Source organism: Anabrus simplex, chromosome 14, assembly GCF_040414725.1.
Source record: "Anabrus simplex isolate iqAnaSimp1 chromosome 14, ASM4041472v1, whole genome shotgun sequence".
Taxonomy (NCBI): Eukaryota; Metazoa; Arthropoda; class Insecta; order Orthoptera; family Tettigoniidae; genus Anabrus; species Anabrus simplex.
The window spans coordinates 66,303,108-66,318,908 of record NC_090278.1 but is presented as its reverse complement, the minus strand read 5'-3'; the positions used below and the strand labels follow the sequence as shown (position 1 = coordinate 66,318,908).

At 39.1% G+C, this 15,801-nt stretch overlaps 1 protein-coding gene across 1 annotated transcript in view; it reads left to right on the top strand.

Annotated features, from left to right (window-relative positions):
• LOC136885444 (uncharacterized) overlaps positions 1–15,396 on the top strand; it is a 177,698-nt gene extending 162,302 nt beyond the window's left edge. Inside the window, exon 6 of the mRNA XM_067158004.2 lies at positions 14,951–15,396. Within this exon, the coding sequence (XP_067014105.2) occupies positions 14,951–14,985 (35 nt within the window). The 3' untranslated portion in view covers positions 14,986–15,396. The remainder of the gene's footprint in view (positions 1–14,950) is intronic.
• The last annotated feature ends 405 nt before the right edge of the window (positions 15,397–15,801 follow it).

Sequence of the window (15,801 nt, the reverse complement as noted above, 5' to 3'; positions counted from 1 at the left end):
TGCTACATGTACATTGTTTTGGAATAAATGGGGTTGACGAATTTTTCACAACAGTCTTAGATATAGTGTTCCGATAAAATGGGTCCGTAAAAAAAAAAAAAAAAAAATTCATTAAAGATGCCAAAATATGAAACTAAATATATAACACGCAGGGATATAAAAAATCTGGACAAGGAAAGAATACGACACGGAGCATATTATCTGCCGTGGAACGATATTTTACACATGGATGATATTGACGTAAAAATAAATAAACTATCTGATCTGGTTTTAGAACTGTATGACAGATTTGCTCCCAAGAAAGAGATCCGGGTGACTCGACCACCTTCTCCGTGGCTGACTAGTGAGATTAAATCAGAAATGGCAAAGCGTGACTCATGGTACAGAAGGTTTAAACGAACGGGTAATGCTAATGACTTTGAAAATTACCGCGTTCTCCGCAACAGGGTTAAACAGTTAATCAGAAACAGTAAATATAAACACATATGTCAAGTATCGAAATGCAAGAACTCGACAGAAATATGGAAACAATTACGAACGATGGGTATAGGTCGAACGTTATCAAAGCAGGCGCCGAATGTATCCCTTGATGACTTAAATTTACACTTCACGTCGGCCGAATCCACTGTAAGAGCAAATAATAATAATAATAATAATAATAATAATAATAATAATAATAATAATAATAATTTTCATAACTGTACAAGTAATAATAATAATTTTTATAACAGTAATAATAATAATAATAATAATAATAATAATAATAATAATAATAATATTCATTTTATGCCAATTCAAGACACATTTGTGTTTAAAGAGGTTGGTATAAATGACGTAAAACGAGTTATGTATTCTCTCAGATCAGATGCTGCTGGACACGATGGCATACCTCTGTCTTTCTACAAATATATCATTGGTGCCATCCTGCCGATCGTAACACACATTATTAACTACTGTTTAACCCAAGGAATTTTCCCTACGGCGTGGAAGGATGCCCTCGTCATCCCAATCCCAAAAAAGGATGGACCCAGTATTCCTTCAGATTACCGACCAGTTTCTATCCTACCACCCCTGTCCAAAGTGCTGGAACGCCTGGTACATGAGCAAATCCTTACGTACTTACATAAATATGCTTTACTCGACTCTTACCAATCAGGCTTTAAGAAAAAACATAGTACCATGACAGCTCTGCTGAAAGTGACAGATGACATTAGATATGCAATGGACAACAAACAAGTAACAATACTTACTCTTTTAGATTTCAGTAGCGCATTTGATACTGTCGATCCTAGGTTGCTTCTTTCCAAATTACAGTCCTTAAACTTTAGCCAGAAAGTGCTGGAATTTTTCTATTCTTACCTCACAAACCGCCGGCAGTGTGTGGTTGCAAATAATAATAAATCAACGTGGCGAACAAAAAATATTGGTGTTCCACAAGGGTCAGTCCTAGGCCCTCTCCTATTCACTTTATATATAAATGATATCACCAGATCAATTAAGCACTGCAAGTACCATCTTTATGCTGATGATCTGCAAATTTATTACCACACTAGAACTAATAATATACAACAAGCAATATGTAATGTAAACGCTGACCTTGAGCAAATAGATAGCTATGCAATTAAAAACAACCTTAAATTAAATCCCCATAAAACGCAAGCCATTATCATCGGTACATCAAAGAATCTTCACATTTTAAAACAAAATTGCATTCCTCCCGTAACTTTAAATAGTACTGTTATACCTTATTGTGAATCAGTTTCTAACCTTGGTGTTATTATAACAGAAACTCTAAACTGGTCAGCGCAAGTTAAGAATATCTGCAAAAAGGTTTAGTGTGGCTTGCACCCCTTAAAACGTTTCAGAAATGTATTCCCTCGATCACTAAAAATTCAACTTGTTCGGTCATTATTATTTCCCATTTTTGACTACTGTGATGTAATTCTTACGGATATAACAAAAGAATTAAGCTTGAAACTACAACGCACTCAAAATGCTTGTCTTAGATATGCTATGGATTTACGGTATGACGCTCGAGTTTCTCCCTACTATAAACAATTATCTTGGTTACAACTAGACGACAGGCGTAAACTACATGCAAATACTCTTATGTACCAGGTACTTTCGGAAGACATCCCTGCTTATCTCTCCAGCAATTTTCGTCACCTTGGTTCTTTACATCTCCATGATACTCGCTCAGGGTCCCTCCTAGAAATACCTGTCCACCGAACAACCACATACCATCGATCATTTACTATCACCGCTTCGGGATGGTGGAATGCTCTTCCCAAAGACATCAAGGATGCTGCATCAAAAAGTATATTTAAAACCTCCTACCAGCAGTTCCTCGTTAAGTGCTTCCAGCAAGGTACAGTACCTGTATGAGTGGAACGAGTGATTGTGTGTGAAAATGATATGAGATTATTGCACAATAAAATAAATATTGGTTTAATATAATAATTTAAATTAAATTAAAAACATCCACATTGTATTTACGAAGTAGAAGTAGTCTAAAAATAGCTAGTAGTAAGTACAGTATTTAACTTAGATCTAGTCTTGCAAGGATACAATTAGTTAAATTTTCACTTAGTATTTTTATTAAGCTTGTTAGTATTTTTACATTCTTATTTCTTTTGTTGTGTATTGATTTGTTTTATTTTTTCTTTTTCCTCAAACCTGTATTATGTAGGCAGTTACTTTTTCTTTCATTCTTCTTTGCATGTATATATTCATATTTTTGTCTTAAAAATTAGTGTTATTTGTAGTTCTTAGTATTTTAAGTTAATGTCATTGTATGGAATAATAATAATAATATGTGTGTGGTTAAGTGTAAGAAAGGGCCAAGAGCCCTAACTTCGCCACAGAAAATAAAGGCTTTATCTATCTATCTATCTATCTATCTAAAATCCAACATGTCAGTGTCACTTTATATGTCTTTGTAAACTCCCTATGACTGACGATCGCAATCATTTTGCCAAAACTGGTACCATGAAATAAATAAATGACTGTGTGTGATTTAAGAATCTCTCACATAATTTAGTATTGAATAGGCGGATCCTTATATTCCATTTCATTACTTTGTGAATCTCGATTCAATACGGACCATATAATGAAATTCTTGATGTTGAATTCCAAGATACTCTTTAATTCAATTCTATGCTTTTAGCGTATTTCATCAAAATCACTAACTTTAATGCACTCCCTAATACACAAAAATACAGTATAACAGGAAGAAACAACATTCCTTTCCCTTCTCCAGTGAACAGAGTCATTGCCCACAATACTTCCCTCACCCCCTACTTCCCCTCCCCACTCCACAGAAGAGGTCATTGCCTACAGAATTTTCCACTAACCCCACTACTTAGCTACAATAACTGGGCAAGGACACTGGCAACAGTTAAAACGCAGTTGCTGAAGGTAATGGACGATTGATTAGCAGCTTAAATAAGTATCATTGTTCTCCCCAGAAATGTTCATCAGGCGGGTGGCAAGAATGAGTAGCTGGGCAGAGAATACTACGTAAATTATGAATGTCATAAAATTTCAATTTATTCCCCTCAGGGCAATAATAATAATAATAATAATAATCATCGTATGGCTTCAGCTACCGTGTGCAATAATTTTAATTTGACGCCATCTGGCTCGTCAGTCTTGGCGTTTCGTTTTACTCCAGGTGCACTAGATGCCAGAGTAAACGGAATCTTTCTTGGGTGTCTACGACTGACTTTTAACTCTATGTCTGTTCGCGGACCGAAAATATGGCAAATTAAAACTCATCTAGAATTATCGAAGACTAGCTATAAACATGCATTGTACATAATATGAATTACTTACCTGGAATATTGGATGTACTCCATCGCAGAGGTCCATAGGATATCAATTTTTTTTTGTGACAGCATGTTAGTTGTAATATATAAGTAATAATAATAATAACAACGTAAACGTTTCCACCTTTTCAATACTAAAATATATTCACAAAATCATAAATTACACGGTACTAGTTTTGACCCCCTAGATGGGTCCTATCCCATCGACCCCCTAGATGGGTCGAAACTAGTACCGTGTAATTTATAATTTTGTGAATATATTTTAGTATTGAAAAGGTGGAAACGTTTACGTTGTTATTATTATTACTTATATATTATTCTCAGTTCAATACGGACCAAAAACATGAAATTCATAACCATTAATGTTAGTTGTAATATACAACGGGTAATTGTTTGGTCTGCCCTGTCAATATATCATCAATATATAATTTTATACAATGTTTTACTCGTACGTGTTTCCGGAGCCCCAACTCCCTTCATCAGCGATTTCTACATCAACATCAACATTCCCCACATCTCAAGATCTAACATTATTCTGTTTTACATAAAACATTGTCATATTTATCTATTTTAATTTTAGCCAACATAGGACTACTTAGTCAGGTTTATGGAGGTTTTTCTTCTTTTTGTCAGCCCAATACTGTTTCATCCTTCCTGAACATAATTTTCTTTCTGCTTCTGGAATCACTCTTCCTATTCTCTGCTTGTTGATTTTTGTCTGTAGTCTAGGGTATTTTGAGTGTATTGGTTTTGTATTTTAAATCTTCTATTATAATATGCAACTCTGTCATGTCTTCTTTAAGTTCTGTGATCCATCTAATATTATTCTTACTCTTAATCTTCCATAATTTTTCTATTATTTTCCTACTGATTCTGGCCTAATAATGATATTCGTTTCTTTTTCATTGTGCTAGTCACAGGTTCTATTTCTTTATAAACTGTCTCATTGGAAGCTAGTCTCCAGACTCCGTTTACTTGATAATTTTTATTTAAACAGGTTCTCAATTTTACTCCTTTCTAACTTGAGTACTCTATCTATGGCAACCGTGTTTGTTGTTTTGAATAATGTTTCACTTGCATATGTTTCGTCATATATAACACTATCTTTAATCCATACATACACACACACACACACACACTGACAATTTCTTGATAATGTTTACTGGGTGAGTTGGCCGTGCATTTAGAGGCTCACGGCAGTGAGCTTGCATCCGGGAGATAGTGGGTTCGAATCCCACTGTCAGCAGCCCTCAAGATGGTTTTCCATGGTTTCCCATTTTCACAACAGGAAAATGCTGGGTCTGTACCTTAATTAAGGCTACGGTCGCTTCCTTCCAACTCCTAGACGTCTCCTATCCCATCGTCGCCATAAGACCTATCTGTGTCGGTGTGACGTAAAGCCACTACATACATACATACATACATACATACATACATACATTATCATTATAGACTGTTATGCCTTTCAGCGTTCAGTCTGCAACCCTCTGTGAATTTACTAAACATCGCCACAATCCTCGATTTTCAACTAGTGTTGTGGCCTCATTTAGTTCTATACCTCCTATCTTTAAATCGTTAGAAACCGAGTCTAACCATCGTCGTCTTGGTCTACCTCTACTTCTCTTACCCTCCATAGCAGAGTCCATTATTCTCCTAGGTAACCTATCCTCCTCCATTCGCCTCACGTGACCCCACCACCGAAGCCGGTTTATGCGTACAGCTTCATCCATCGAGTTCATTCCTAAATTAGCCTTTATCTCCTCATTCCGAGTACCATCCTGCCATTGTTCCCACCTGTTTGTACCAGCAATCATTCTTGCTACTTTCATGTCTGTTACTTCTAACTTATGAATAACATATCCTGAGTCCACCCAGCTTTCGCTCCCGTAAAGCAAAGTCGGTCTGAAAACAGACCGATGTAATGATAGTTTCGTCTGGGAGCTGACTTCCTTCTTACAGAATACTGTTGATCGCAGCTGCGAGCTCACTGCATTAGCTTTACTACACTTTGATTCAATCTCACTTACTATATTACCATCCTGGGAGAATACACAACCTAAATACTTGAAATTATCGACCTGTTCTAGCTTTGTATCACCAATCTGACATTCAATTCTGTTGAATTTCTTACCTACTGACATCAATTTAGTCTTCGAGAGGCTAATTTTCATACCATACTCATTGCACCTATTTTCAAGTTCCAAGATATTAGACTGCAGGCTTTCGGCACAATCTGCCATTAAGACCAAGTCGTCAGCATAGGCCAGACTGCTTATTACATTTCCACCTAACTGAATCTCTCCCTGCCATTTTATACCTTTCAGCAGATGATCCATGTAAACTACGAACAGCAAAGGTGAAAGATTACAGCCTTGTCTAACCCCTGTAAGTACCCTGAACCAAGAACTCATTCTACCATCAATTCTCACTGAAGCCCAATTGTCAACATAAATACCTTTGATTGATTTTAATAATCTACCTTTAATTCCATAGTCCCCCAGTATAGCGAACATCTTCTCCCTCGGTACCCTGTCGTATGCTTTCTCTAGTAGTGATGGGACATTCGATTCATTTTACTGAATCGATTCATTTGATTCCGTTCACGTTACTGAATCGATACAGTGATCCGATTCACGGCTCATTGGTCACCGCTCCTACTGCATCTGTGTAGTATGTGCTGGTAAGACAGCAGCAACAGCATTCAGTGCTCGCAGCTGCCATCTGGTCTTCATACTATGAACTCCTTTCTTAGAAAAAATGCTAGTTACTCTAATACATCGAAGGTTTCCGGCGGCGCAGGGTGGGAAAGGTTAGGAAGGTAGCAGCCATGGCCTGAATTAAGGTACAGTCCCAGCATTTCCTGGTGTGAAAATGGGGAAACTACGGAAAAACCATCTTAACGGCTGCCGACGTTGGGATTCGAACCCACCATCCCCCGAATGCAAGCGCATAGCCACGCGATATTAACCGCACGACAACTCGCTCAGTCTTTTTTAAAAAAGTATTTTTCTATCAGCTGAGGATTTTTTAAATCGTCATATTTTGTATAGGCTACCCGAGATGTACAGTAGCCCGCTGATTTTCTGATTCAACATACTGTTATTGCGTCTGTCCACATATGATTGAAGTCTTGTGCACCGATGTGACATATGAACTGAGAAAATACTGAGCCGTTCTTCCCAATATAAAACAGGTACTTTTGAGTGGTCATGACTCATGAGCATGACTCATAGTCATAGGGCAGGCTAGAGTCGAGTTTAATTGTCAAATGTCAACTAAGTTATAATACTAAGATTCATTAAACTAATAAATAGTATAACCTAATAGCCTACCTACTTACTAGCTACTTCAGAATTATGTTGTGACTACCTTTTTCATCATCATCATCATCATCTGTTTACCCTCCAGGTTCGGTTTTTCCCTCGGGCTTAGCGAGGGATCCCACCTCTACCGCCTCAAGGGCAGTGTCCTGGAGCTTCAGACTCTTGGTCGGGGATACAACTGGGGAGTATGACCAGTACCTCGCCCAGGCGGCCTCACCTGCTATGGTGAACAGGGGCCTCGTGGAGGGATGGGAAGATTGGAAGGGATAGTCAAGGAAGAGGGAAGGAAGGGGCCGTGGCCTCAAGTTAGGTACTATCCCGGCATTCGCCTGGAGGAGAAGTGGGAAACCACGGAAAACCACTTCCAGGATGGCTGAGGTGGGAATCGAACCCACCTCTACTCAGTTGACCTCCCGGGGCTGAGTGGACCCCGTCCCAGCCCTCGTACCACTTTTCAAATTTCGTGGCAGAGCCGGGAATCGAACCCGGGCCTCCGGGGGTGGCAGCTAATCACGCTAACCACTACACCACAGAGGTGGACGACTACCTTTTTAACACTGCAAATAAATCCATCTATTATTTAAACCTCCCTGTAAGAAGAGGACAGTGAATGCAAATGGGTATTATTTTCAAATGAGCTGAGCTCGAGAGTCCATTATAGCATACGATTCTTTCAGTCTAGCATGGCTCACTGTATGTCTCGCTGCAGCGGAAGCTCGGCTCTCCGCGTGTCCAGTGAGCCGATAAGGAGCCGTGTGTATCATGTGTCTCACTGAGCCGCGTTCGTTCACGATTCTTTCGATGTGCCATGATTCACTGTATGCCTTGCTGCAGCGGAAGCTCGGCTCTCCGCGTGTCCAGTGAGCCGATAAGGAGCCGTGTGTATCATGTGTCTCACTGAGCCGCGCTCGTTCACGATTCTTTCGATGTGCCATGATACACTGTCTCGCTGCAGCGGAAGCTCGGCTCCCCGTCAACGTCCAGTGAGTGCGCCACTCAGCACTGTCCGCTGGGATTAAGCTGAATCGTGTGCCGTGAGCTCGCCTTTCCTGTGAATCGATTCACTCGGACACTTGAATGAATCGATACACTGCTTCGAATCATGCATTCAGTAGCCAACACTATTCTCTAGATCTACGAAACATAAACACAACTGCCTATTCCTCTCGTAGCATTTTTCATTTACCTGGCACATACTGAAAATCTGATCCTGACAGCCTCTCTGTGGTCTGAAACCACACTGGGTTTCATCCAACTTCCTCTCAACGACTGATCGCACCCTCCCTTCCAAGATGCCAGTGAATACTTTGCCTGGTATACTAATCAATGAGATACCTCGACAGTTGTTGCAATCCTTCCTGTTCCCTTGCTTATAGATAGGTGCAATTACTGCTTTTGTCCAATCTGAAGGTACCTTACCAACACTCCATGCTAATTTTACGATTCTATGAAGCCATTTTATCCCTGCCTTCCCACTATACTTCACCATTTCAGGTCTAATTTCATCTATTCCTGCTGCTTTATGACAATGGAGTTTATTGACCATCCTTTCCACTTCCTCTAGCATAATTTCACCAACATCATTTTCCTCCTCCTCATGAGCTTGGCTGTTCGCAACACCACAAGGATGATTTCCTTTTACATTGAGAAGATGTTCAAAATATTCCCTCCACCTCTCCAGTGATTCCCTGGGATCTATTATGAGTTCACCTGAATTACTGTCATTTCCTTTTTCCCTCCCTTCCTCATCATCATCATCATCCTAAACCATCTCCAGTTTCCCGGGTGTGGTATATGAGCCTCCTCCATCTCATCCTGTCCTTGTACCTTTCTTCCTCCACCAACTTGTCCCAATCATGACCTCTCAGCAGTACATCGCTCTTAACTAAATCTATCCATTTCCTTCGTGGCCTTCCCACGGGTCGTCTTCCTTCTACCTTTCTGTCAAATTCCTTCCTTGCAGTTCTGTTTACTGGCATCCTCTTCATGTGACCAAACCACTTCAGTCTTGATATCTGAATCTTATTGAGGAGAGAATCATCTATTCCTACTTCTTCTCTAATTTTCTCATTCCTAATCTTGTCTTTCCTGGTTTTCTGGATCATAGTGCATAGGAATTTCATTTCTTTATTACTGTCCAGAAAGGTTTCCCTGCTGCTTGACCTAGCCTTTCCAGGTTGTTACCAAAATCTCCCCATGACTTCTTTTTGGATTCAACAACTATTTGTTTCGCTCTGTTTCTTTCATCTACGTACAAATCCCTGTCTGCCTCGGCCCTTGTTTGGGGCCATTTCTGATAAGCCTTCTTTTTACGTTTACAAGCTGCTCTCACTTCATCATTCCACCAAAATGTTCGCCTTTTCCCATCTTTACACACAGTTGTTCCTAGGCATTCCCTTGCTGTTTCTACTACAGCATCCCTGTATGCCACCCATTCACTTTCTATATCCTGAACCTGCTTACTGTATACTGCTTGAAACTTCTCACTAATCATATCCATGTACTTCTGTCTAATTTTCTCATCCTGGAAATTTTCTACCCTCATTCGTTTGCAGACAGATTTCACTTTCTCCACCCTAGGCCTAGAAATACTTAGTTCACTACAGATCAGATAGTGGTCTGTATCATCGAAAAATCCCCGAAAAACTCGTACATTCCTAACAGATTTCCTGAATTCAAAGTCTGTTAAGATATAGTCTATTATGGATCTGGTACCCCTAGCCTCCCATGTGTAGCGGTGAATAGCCTTATGCGTGAAGAATGTATTCGTAACAGCTAAACCCATACTAGCACAGAAGTCCAGCAAACGCTTCCCATTCCCATTAGCTTCCATATCTTCCCCACATTTACCAATCATCCTTTCGTATCCTTCAGTTCTATTCCCAACTGTCGCATTGAAATCGCTCATTAGCACTATTCTATCCTTGCTGTTGACCCTGACCACGATGTCACTCAATGCTTCATAAAACTTGTCAACTTCATCCTCATCTGCACCCTCACATGGTGAATACACGGACACAATTCTAGTCCTAATTCCTCCCACTGACAAATCTACCCACATCATTCGCTCATTTACGTGCCTAACAGAAACTATGTTGCGTGCAATGGTATTCCTGATAAAGAGCCCTACCCCAGACTCAGCCCTTCCCTTTCTAACACCCGTCAAGTACACTTTATAATCTCCTATCTCTTCCTCGTTATCTCCCCTTACCCTAATATCACTTACTCCTAGCACATCCAAATGCATCCTCTTTGCTGACTCAGCCAGTTCTACTTTCTTTCTTCCATAAGGCCCATTAATATTGATAGCTCCCCATCGAATTCCATTTCGTTCGCCAAGTTGTTTCCAAGGAGTCCCTCGCCTGTCAAATGGGAGTGGGACTCCAATACTCCCATAGGTCCGAGGCTTGCTTAAAGTGTTCTGAGCTCGGTAAATTCATGAAGCAGGATGCTGCCCTACTTGCACATAGTCCAAGTGAGGATCTCTCCTCTAACGGGTTATGGACCACCGGTGAATTGTATAGTGCTAGCCGCCTGAGCACAAGGAGGGCCACGACTCAGAATATGTCCGAGATGCCCACTCCCATTCCATAGCAACTGGTATCCCGACTCTCAGGACCACTTACTAGGCCACTCAGCCGTTGCCCATGGTTCACGAACTAGGACGTGACTACAGTAATCCACAAACTAGCAAAAAAAAAAAAAAAAAATGATAATGTTTGTTGTAATGGAACACTTTAAAACACACATAATATTTTTGCACTTGTTTTAGTGCATGTAACATAGTTTTTTTATTTTATTTTAAAATAAGAACAAATTCAAGGACATGACGGGAAGTTTGATCCATTCTGTTTACAACAACATAACACAACTTCATCTGGCGTGATATAATCAATCGCACAATTAGATCCTAAGGAGTTTTTTTTTTTACGTCGCACCGACACAGATAGGTCTTGTGGCGACGATGGGACAGGGAAGGGCTAGGAGTGGGAAGGAAGCGGCCGTGGCCTTAATTAACGTACAGCCCCAGCATTTGCCTGGTGTGAAAATGGGAAACCACGGAAAACCATTTTCAGGGCTGCCAACAGTGGGGTTCGAACCTACTATCTCCCGAATACGGGATACTGGCCGCACTTAAGCGACTGCAGCCATCGAGCTCGGTATCATATAATTTAATAATAAATCAGTTTATCCTAGAAAGGGTTTTAACAATAACAAGATAAAAATTTTAAATCTGGTAGTATGGTAGTTGATTTTTTAATGGGCCTATGCTTAAGTGGAATACAACAGTACAAAGAAACACTTTATCTTAGGCCGACTCTTCTAAGAAATCCATCTGAAGTTCTAATGCGTATTTTAAAGTGTTGTACAACATAAGAAAAACCAGTTGAACTTTTTATAAGGTAGTGTGATTATATTTGCCATACCCACAGCATTGCCCTTTCAAGCTCTAGCTATGTAGTTAAAAACGGGGTTGTGATCGGCTGGCATGCCGCGTGTTTCAAACAGAAACAGAAAGTGAATCGGCACTTACAACTTTGTAAATACGTACGGAAATCTCATCATACAATATCGTGTAAATTTCAAGAGTTTTAGGATTGTCAGTGTGTTCATGTGCTCGTGCAGTTCTTAAGACGAGATGCCCCTGCTTGAAACTCTTACCTTCCTAAGCTGTTCCTCTCCAAGCATTATCCCTCTCATAGGTCTCTTATTCTTTCTAGTTGCAATCACTATCTCACTCTTTTTGGCATTAAATTTCAGTCCATATTGTTCCATCTCATCTTCCCGTGCATCTAACTGTTCCTCGATATACTCTTCCTTTACAAACCATTATTCTCGTCATTATTCCATAGTGAAAACAGCTAATCACAAAGTTTACACAAGGAGTAATTTTAATACCACCTATTCAATATAATTTATTCCACTATTGTGTGGTCAAATACATGTAGAAATTACCAGAATTTTAAAGGTACATGTTTCGCCCACTTTTTATTGGGCATCATCAGCCTTGTTCAATCGTAAAACACACACTGGTCTGAGTAATCTTAACAAATTACATAAAATGTATTGATGAACACTTAATGGTATTGATACTGTGGTTGCATAATAATTACAGCACAAAAATATTGGATAAAATAAGTACAAGTACTAAAATCACTTTGAAAAACTAAAACGTTCGTCTAAAAGTAATTGTGTCACATTGTATTTTAAAAATAATCCTTGTCTAACACTGAAATGGATCTTTTTTTATAAAAAGCTTGAACAATTTATATCATGCATGGGGAACAGATTATCAAAACCAAGGCTTCACAGGATAAGAATAGTACAATTAAAAGATACAGTGTTTGATGAAGTTGAAGTCAAATATTTAAATCTCAGCATACTATGATTTTTATCCAACATTCCAAGATGTCTTAATGTATACCGCCTCCAATTCGACTATGTATTTTCATCCTAATTTTAAATATTACGATAATATACTGTATCAGGGGCCCCAGGGGCTCCGAATTTTCGAGAGTGAGCTGGCGACCACAGGACCCTTAGCTGAATCCTGGCATTGCTTCCACGTGTGCCAGGCTCCTCACTTTCATCTATCCTATCTGACCTCCCTTGGTCAACTCTTGTGTTTTCCAACCCCGACGTTATTACGTATGGAGGCCTAGGGAGTCTTTCATTTTCATGCCCTTCATGGCCCTTGTCTTCCTTTGGCCGATACCTTCATTTCTCGAAGTGTCGGACGCCTTCCATGCTGTTCAGGAAGTTGGGAGCGGCGCTTCGGGAAACCTCAGGAACCAAGTGAAGAGATCATCCAGGGTGATCTGCCGATCTTCACGCATGATTTGATCAACCTTCACGACTGTCTCGATGAAAATTCACGGTCTCCCACTCCTTTGTTCGTTCGTCGTGAATTTCAGTCCGTCCGGCTGCAAACTCTCTACACCGCTTAAGAACATTTTTGACATCCATGCATGACTCACCATACACTTCTGTCACTTGGCGATGGATTTCAATTGATTCAGTACCAAATAAATGCGTGCACTTCACACATGGCAGTAACATCCAACGGGAGCTCCATTCTCAACGGCTGCCAAGACAAGACTGAGTGCCTCAGCGTGGCATGTGCATGTTTGTATGCGAATGTGGGAAACACTCTTCACAATATTGTGACCAACAGTCATATAAACAGAGTTCTGTATTTATAAAAAAAATAGGAGACCTTATTTTTGGGATTGCCCTCATACAACATGCTATGGTCATACATGTCACTTGCACATATGAATTACTTGTTCTTGTATTAAAAAATAATAAATAAATTTAAAAAAGAAAGGTCAAAACTAGTCCCTAATATATAATGATTAAATAAATAATTGTAACATATAATTTACGGTATTGAATAGGTGAACCCTCTAATCTCTGTTAATAGTTAATAATGACTAGTGTGCTTGAAACGTGTGGTGCACTGTTGCTTTGCTGCTTGCAGAATGGCTTGGGGTAAGCAAACTTGAAGTAGAATTTGTACACCTTTTGGGTGGACTGTTATACCGAGCCTGTTATCCAGTTTTGAGTTTTGCTTGACACACACAGCTCACCGTTCAAATATTGCCCACTTAGAGTGAGCAGCAATGAGTATGGTTTGAGTCCAACAAGACTTGTTCCCTATTCATTCTAGCAGCAGGCTCATTCTCTGACCAAACATGCCGGGTATCAGAAGTGAGGAGGTATAGTCTGAAAAAATATCTCGAACTCTCTCAGAGCACAACCGCTGTGGGTGGGGGTGGTAGAATAACACCCATGGTATCCCCTGCCAGTTGTAAGTGGCGACTGAAAGGGCCCCAGGGAGCGTGGTTTGGCAACTATGAGGCCCTCAGCTGAGTCCTGGCATTGCTTCCACTTACTTGTGCCAGGCTCCTCACTTTCATCTATCCTATCCGACCTCCCTCGGTCAACTCTTGTTCTTTTCTAACCCGGTGATATTAGAGCACTCAAGAGCACTCGAAGTGTTGGATCCCTTCAATTTTTTCTCTCTGTTTAGTCTTATATAGAGGATGGTTGCCCAGTTGTACTTCCTCTTAGAACAGTAATCACCACCACCCACCTCTGAGAGCACAGCTTTGCTAGGTACTGTCCAGCTTTGGAAAATTGAATGTTTGTTACCGGCAAGTAAATCTCATGTGATTAATCTCATTATTAGACCATATTGAAGTTCAATATATTAAAACTTTTTTTTACAATTAAATTATTTAAAACCACCTATTCAATACTTTACAGGCTTTAAGACTTATATAATCATTCTAGGGTTGTAATGGTACATGTTTCATCTGTCATCGAAGGCATCATCAGCCATAAATTCTATACTCTTTAAGTGAAGTGGATGTTATATTAAAACTATTTTTAAAAACTAATTATTTACAATAATTTACATTGTTGTATAAGGACATTATAGTCATATTATAATGATATCCCATTAGAACTTTAAAACAGGATCAACCAATTCAATCCAAATATGACTATAATGCCCTTATACATTAATGTAAATTATTGTAAACAATTAGTTTTTAAAAATAGTTTCAATATAATATTCAATTCAGAGCTCTGACTTAGAGTATGGAATTTATGGCTGATGATGCCTGCGATGACAGGTGAAACATGTACCATTACAACCCTAGAATGATTATATAAGTCTTAAAAGACTGTAAAGTGTTGAATAGGTGGTTTTAAATCAATTAATAATTTGTAAAAAGTAAATCTCAGTCATGAATTGTGTATATTTTCGCTAATGTAACTTTTTTTTTTTTTCAGGGGTCAGAAGACACTTGGACAATCCGCAACCTTGAAGGAAATTGTTGACTGTGGATTTCATAGTTGTGATTTGGTGCCTTACTTATGGCCTGCATAACTGTGTTATATATGCATTGATAAACTTATCTATGAGTTAGTTCTAAACAGACAACAATATGTTTTTTGTAAGAAAACTGATCAGTGTAACCATGATAACACTTGAAAAAATGTGGGTGATGATAATTATCTAAGTGATAAAATGTGTGTTTTATCTACTCATGTTTCTAATTCAAATTGACCAACCATATCCAAATGAAGTTCTGCTACTTTGATAGTGGTTTAAAATCAGGACTGTATACTTGTGTAGGTGTTTGGACTGCAGAAGTGTGGAAGAATAAAAAGGAAACTAATTCATGGTTAAACTGCAGGGACGGTAAACTTGGTTTTATAAGATGGGGAGAAGCAAGGAAAAGGGAGCAAGGGAGATCGGGGAAACAGATTGCCCGCAATCCATTGCTAGACTCACCAATGGGCTGTAACAGTTTCGATACAGTAGTCTAAATTATTAGTTAAGGGGAGTCGTAAAACCCTATGTTATGAATGTTAAAATGGCTATACAAATGCGTTATTTCCTCAGGATCTTTTGGGTATTGAGATCTCACATTTTTACAAGATGTACATTCATTTATCTTCAACTACAATACACTGATCTCCAATCTCTTAAAATTGTTTATTAGAGAAAAGGCTTCGATTTTTTTAAATTAAACTTCATTTTTCCACAAAATGTCAGACATTTTATTTTTTAAAATAATACACTAAAGAAAAGTTGTTTTCAGAGGATCCACATCATTAGACTCCTATTCTTTATGTAT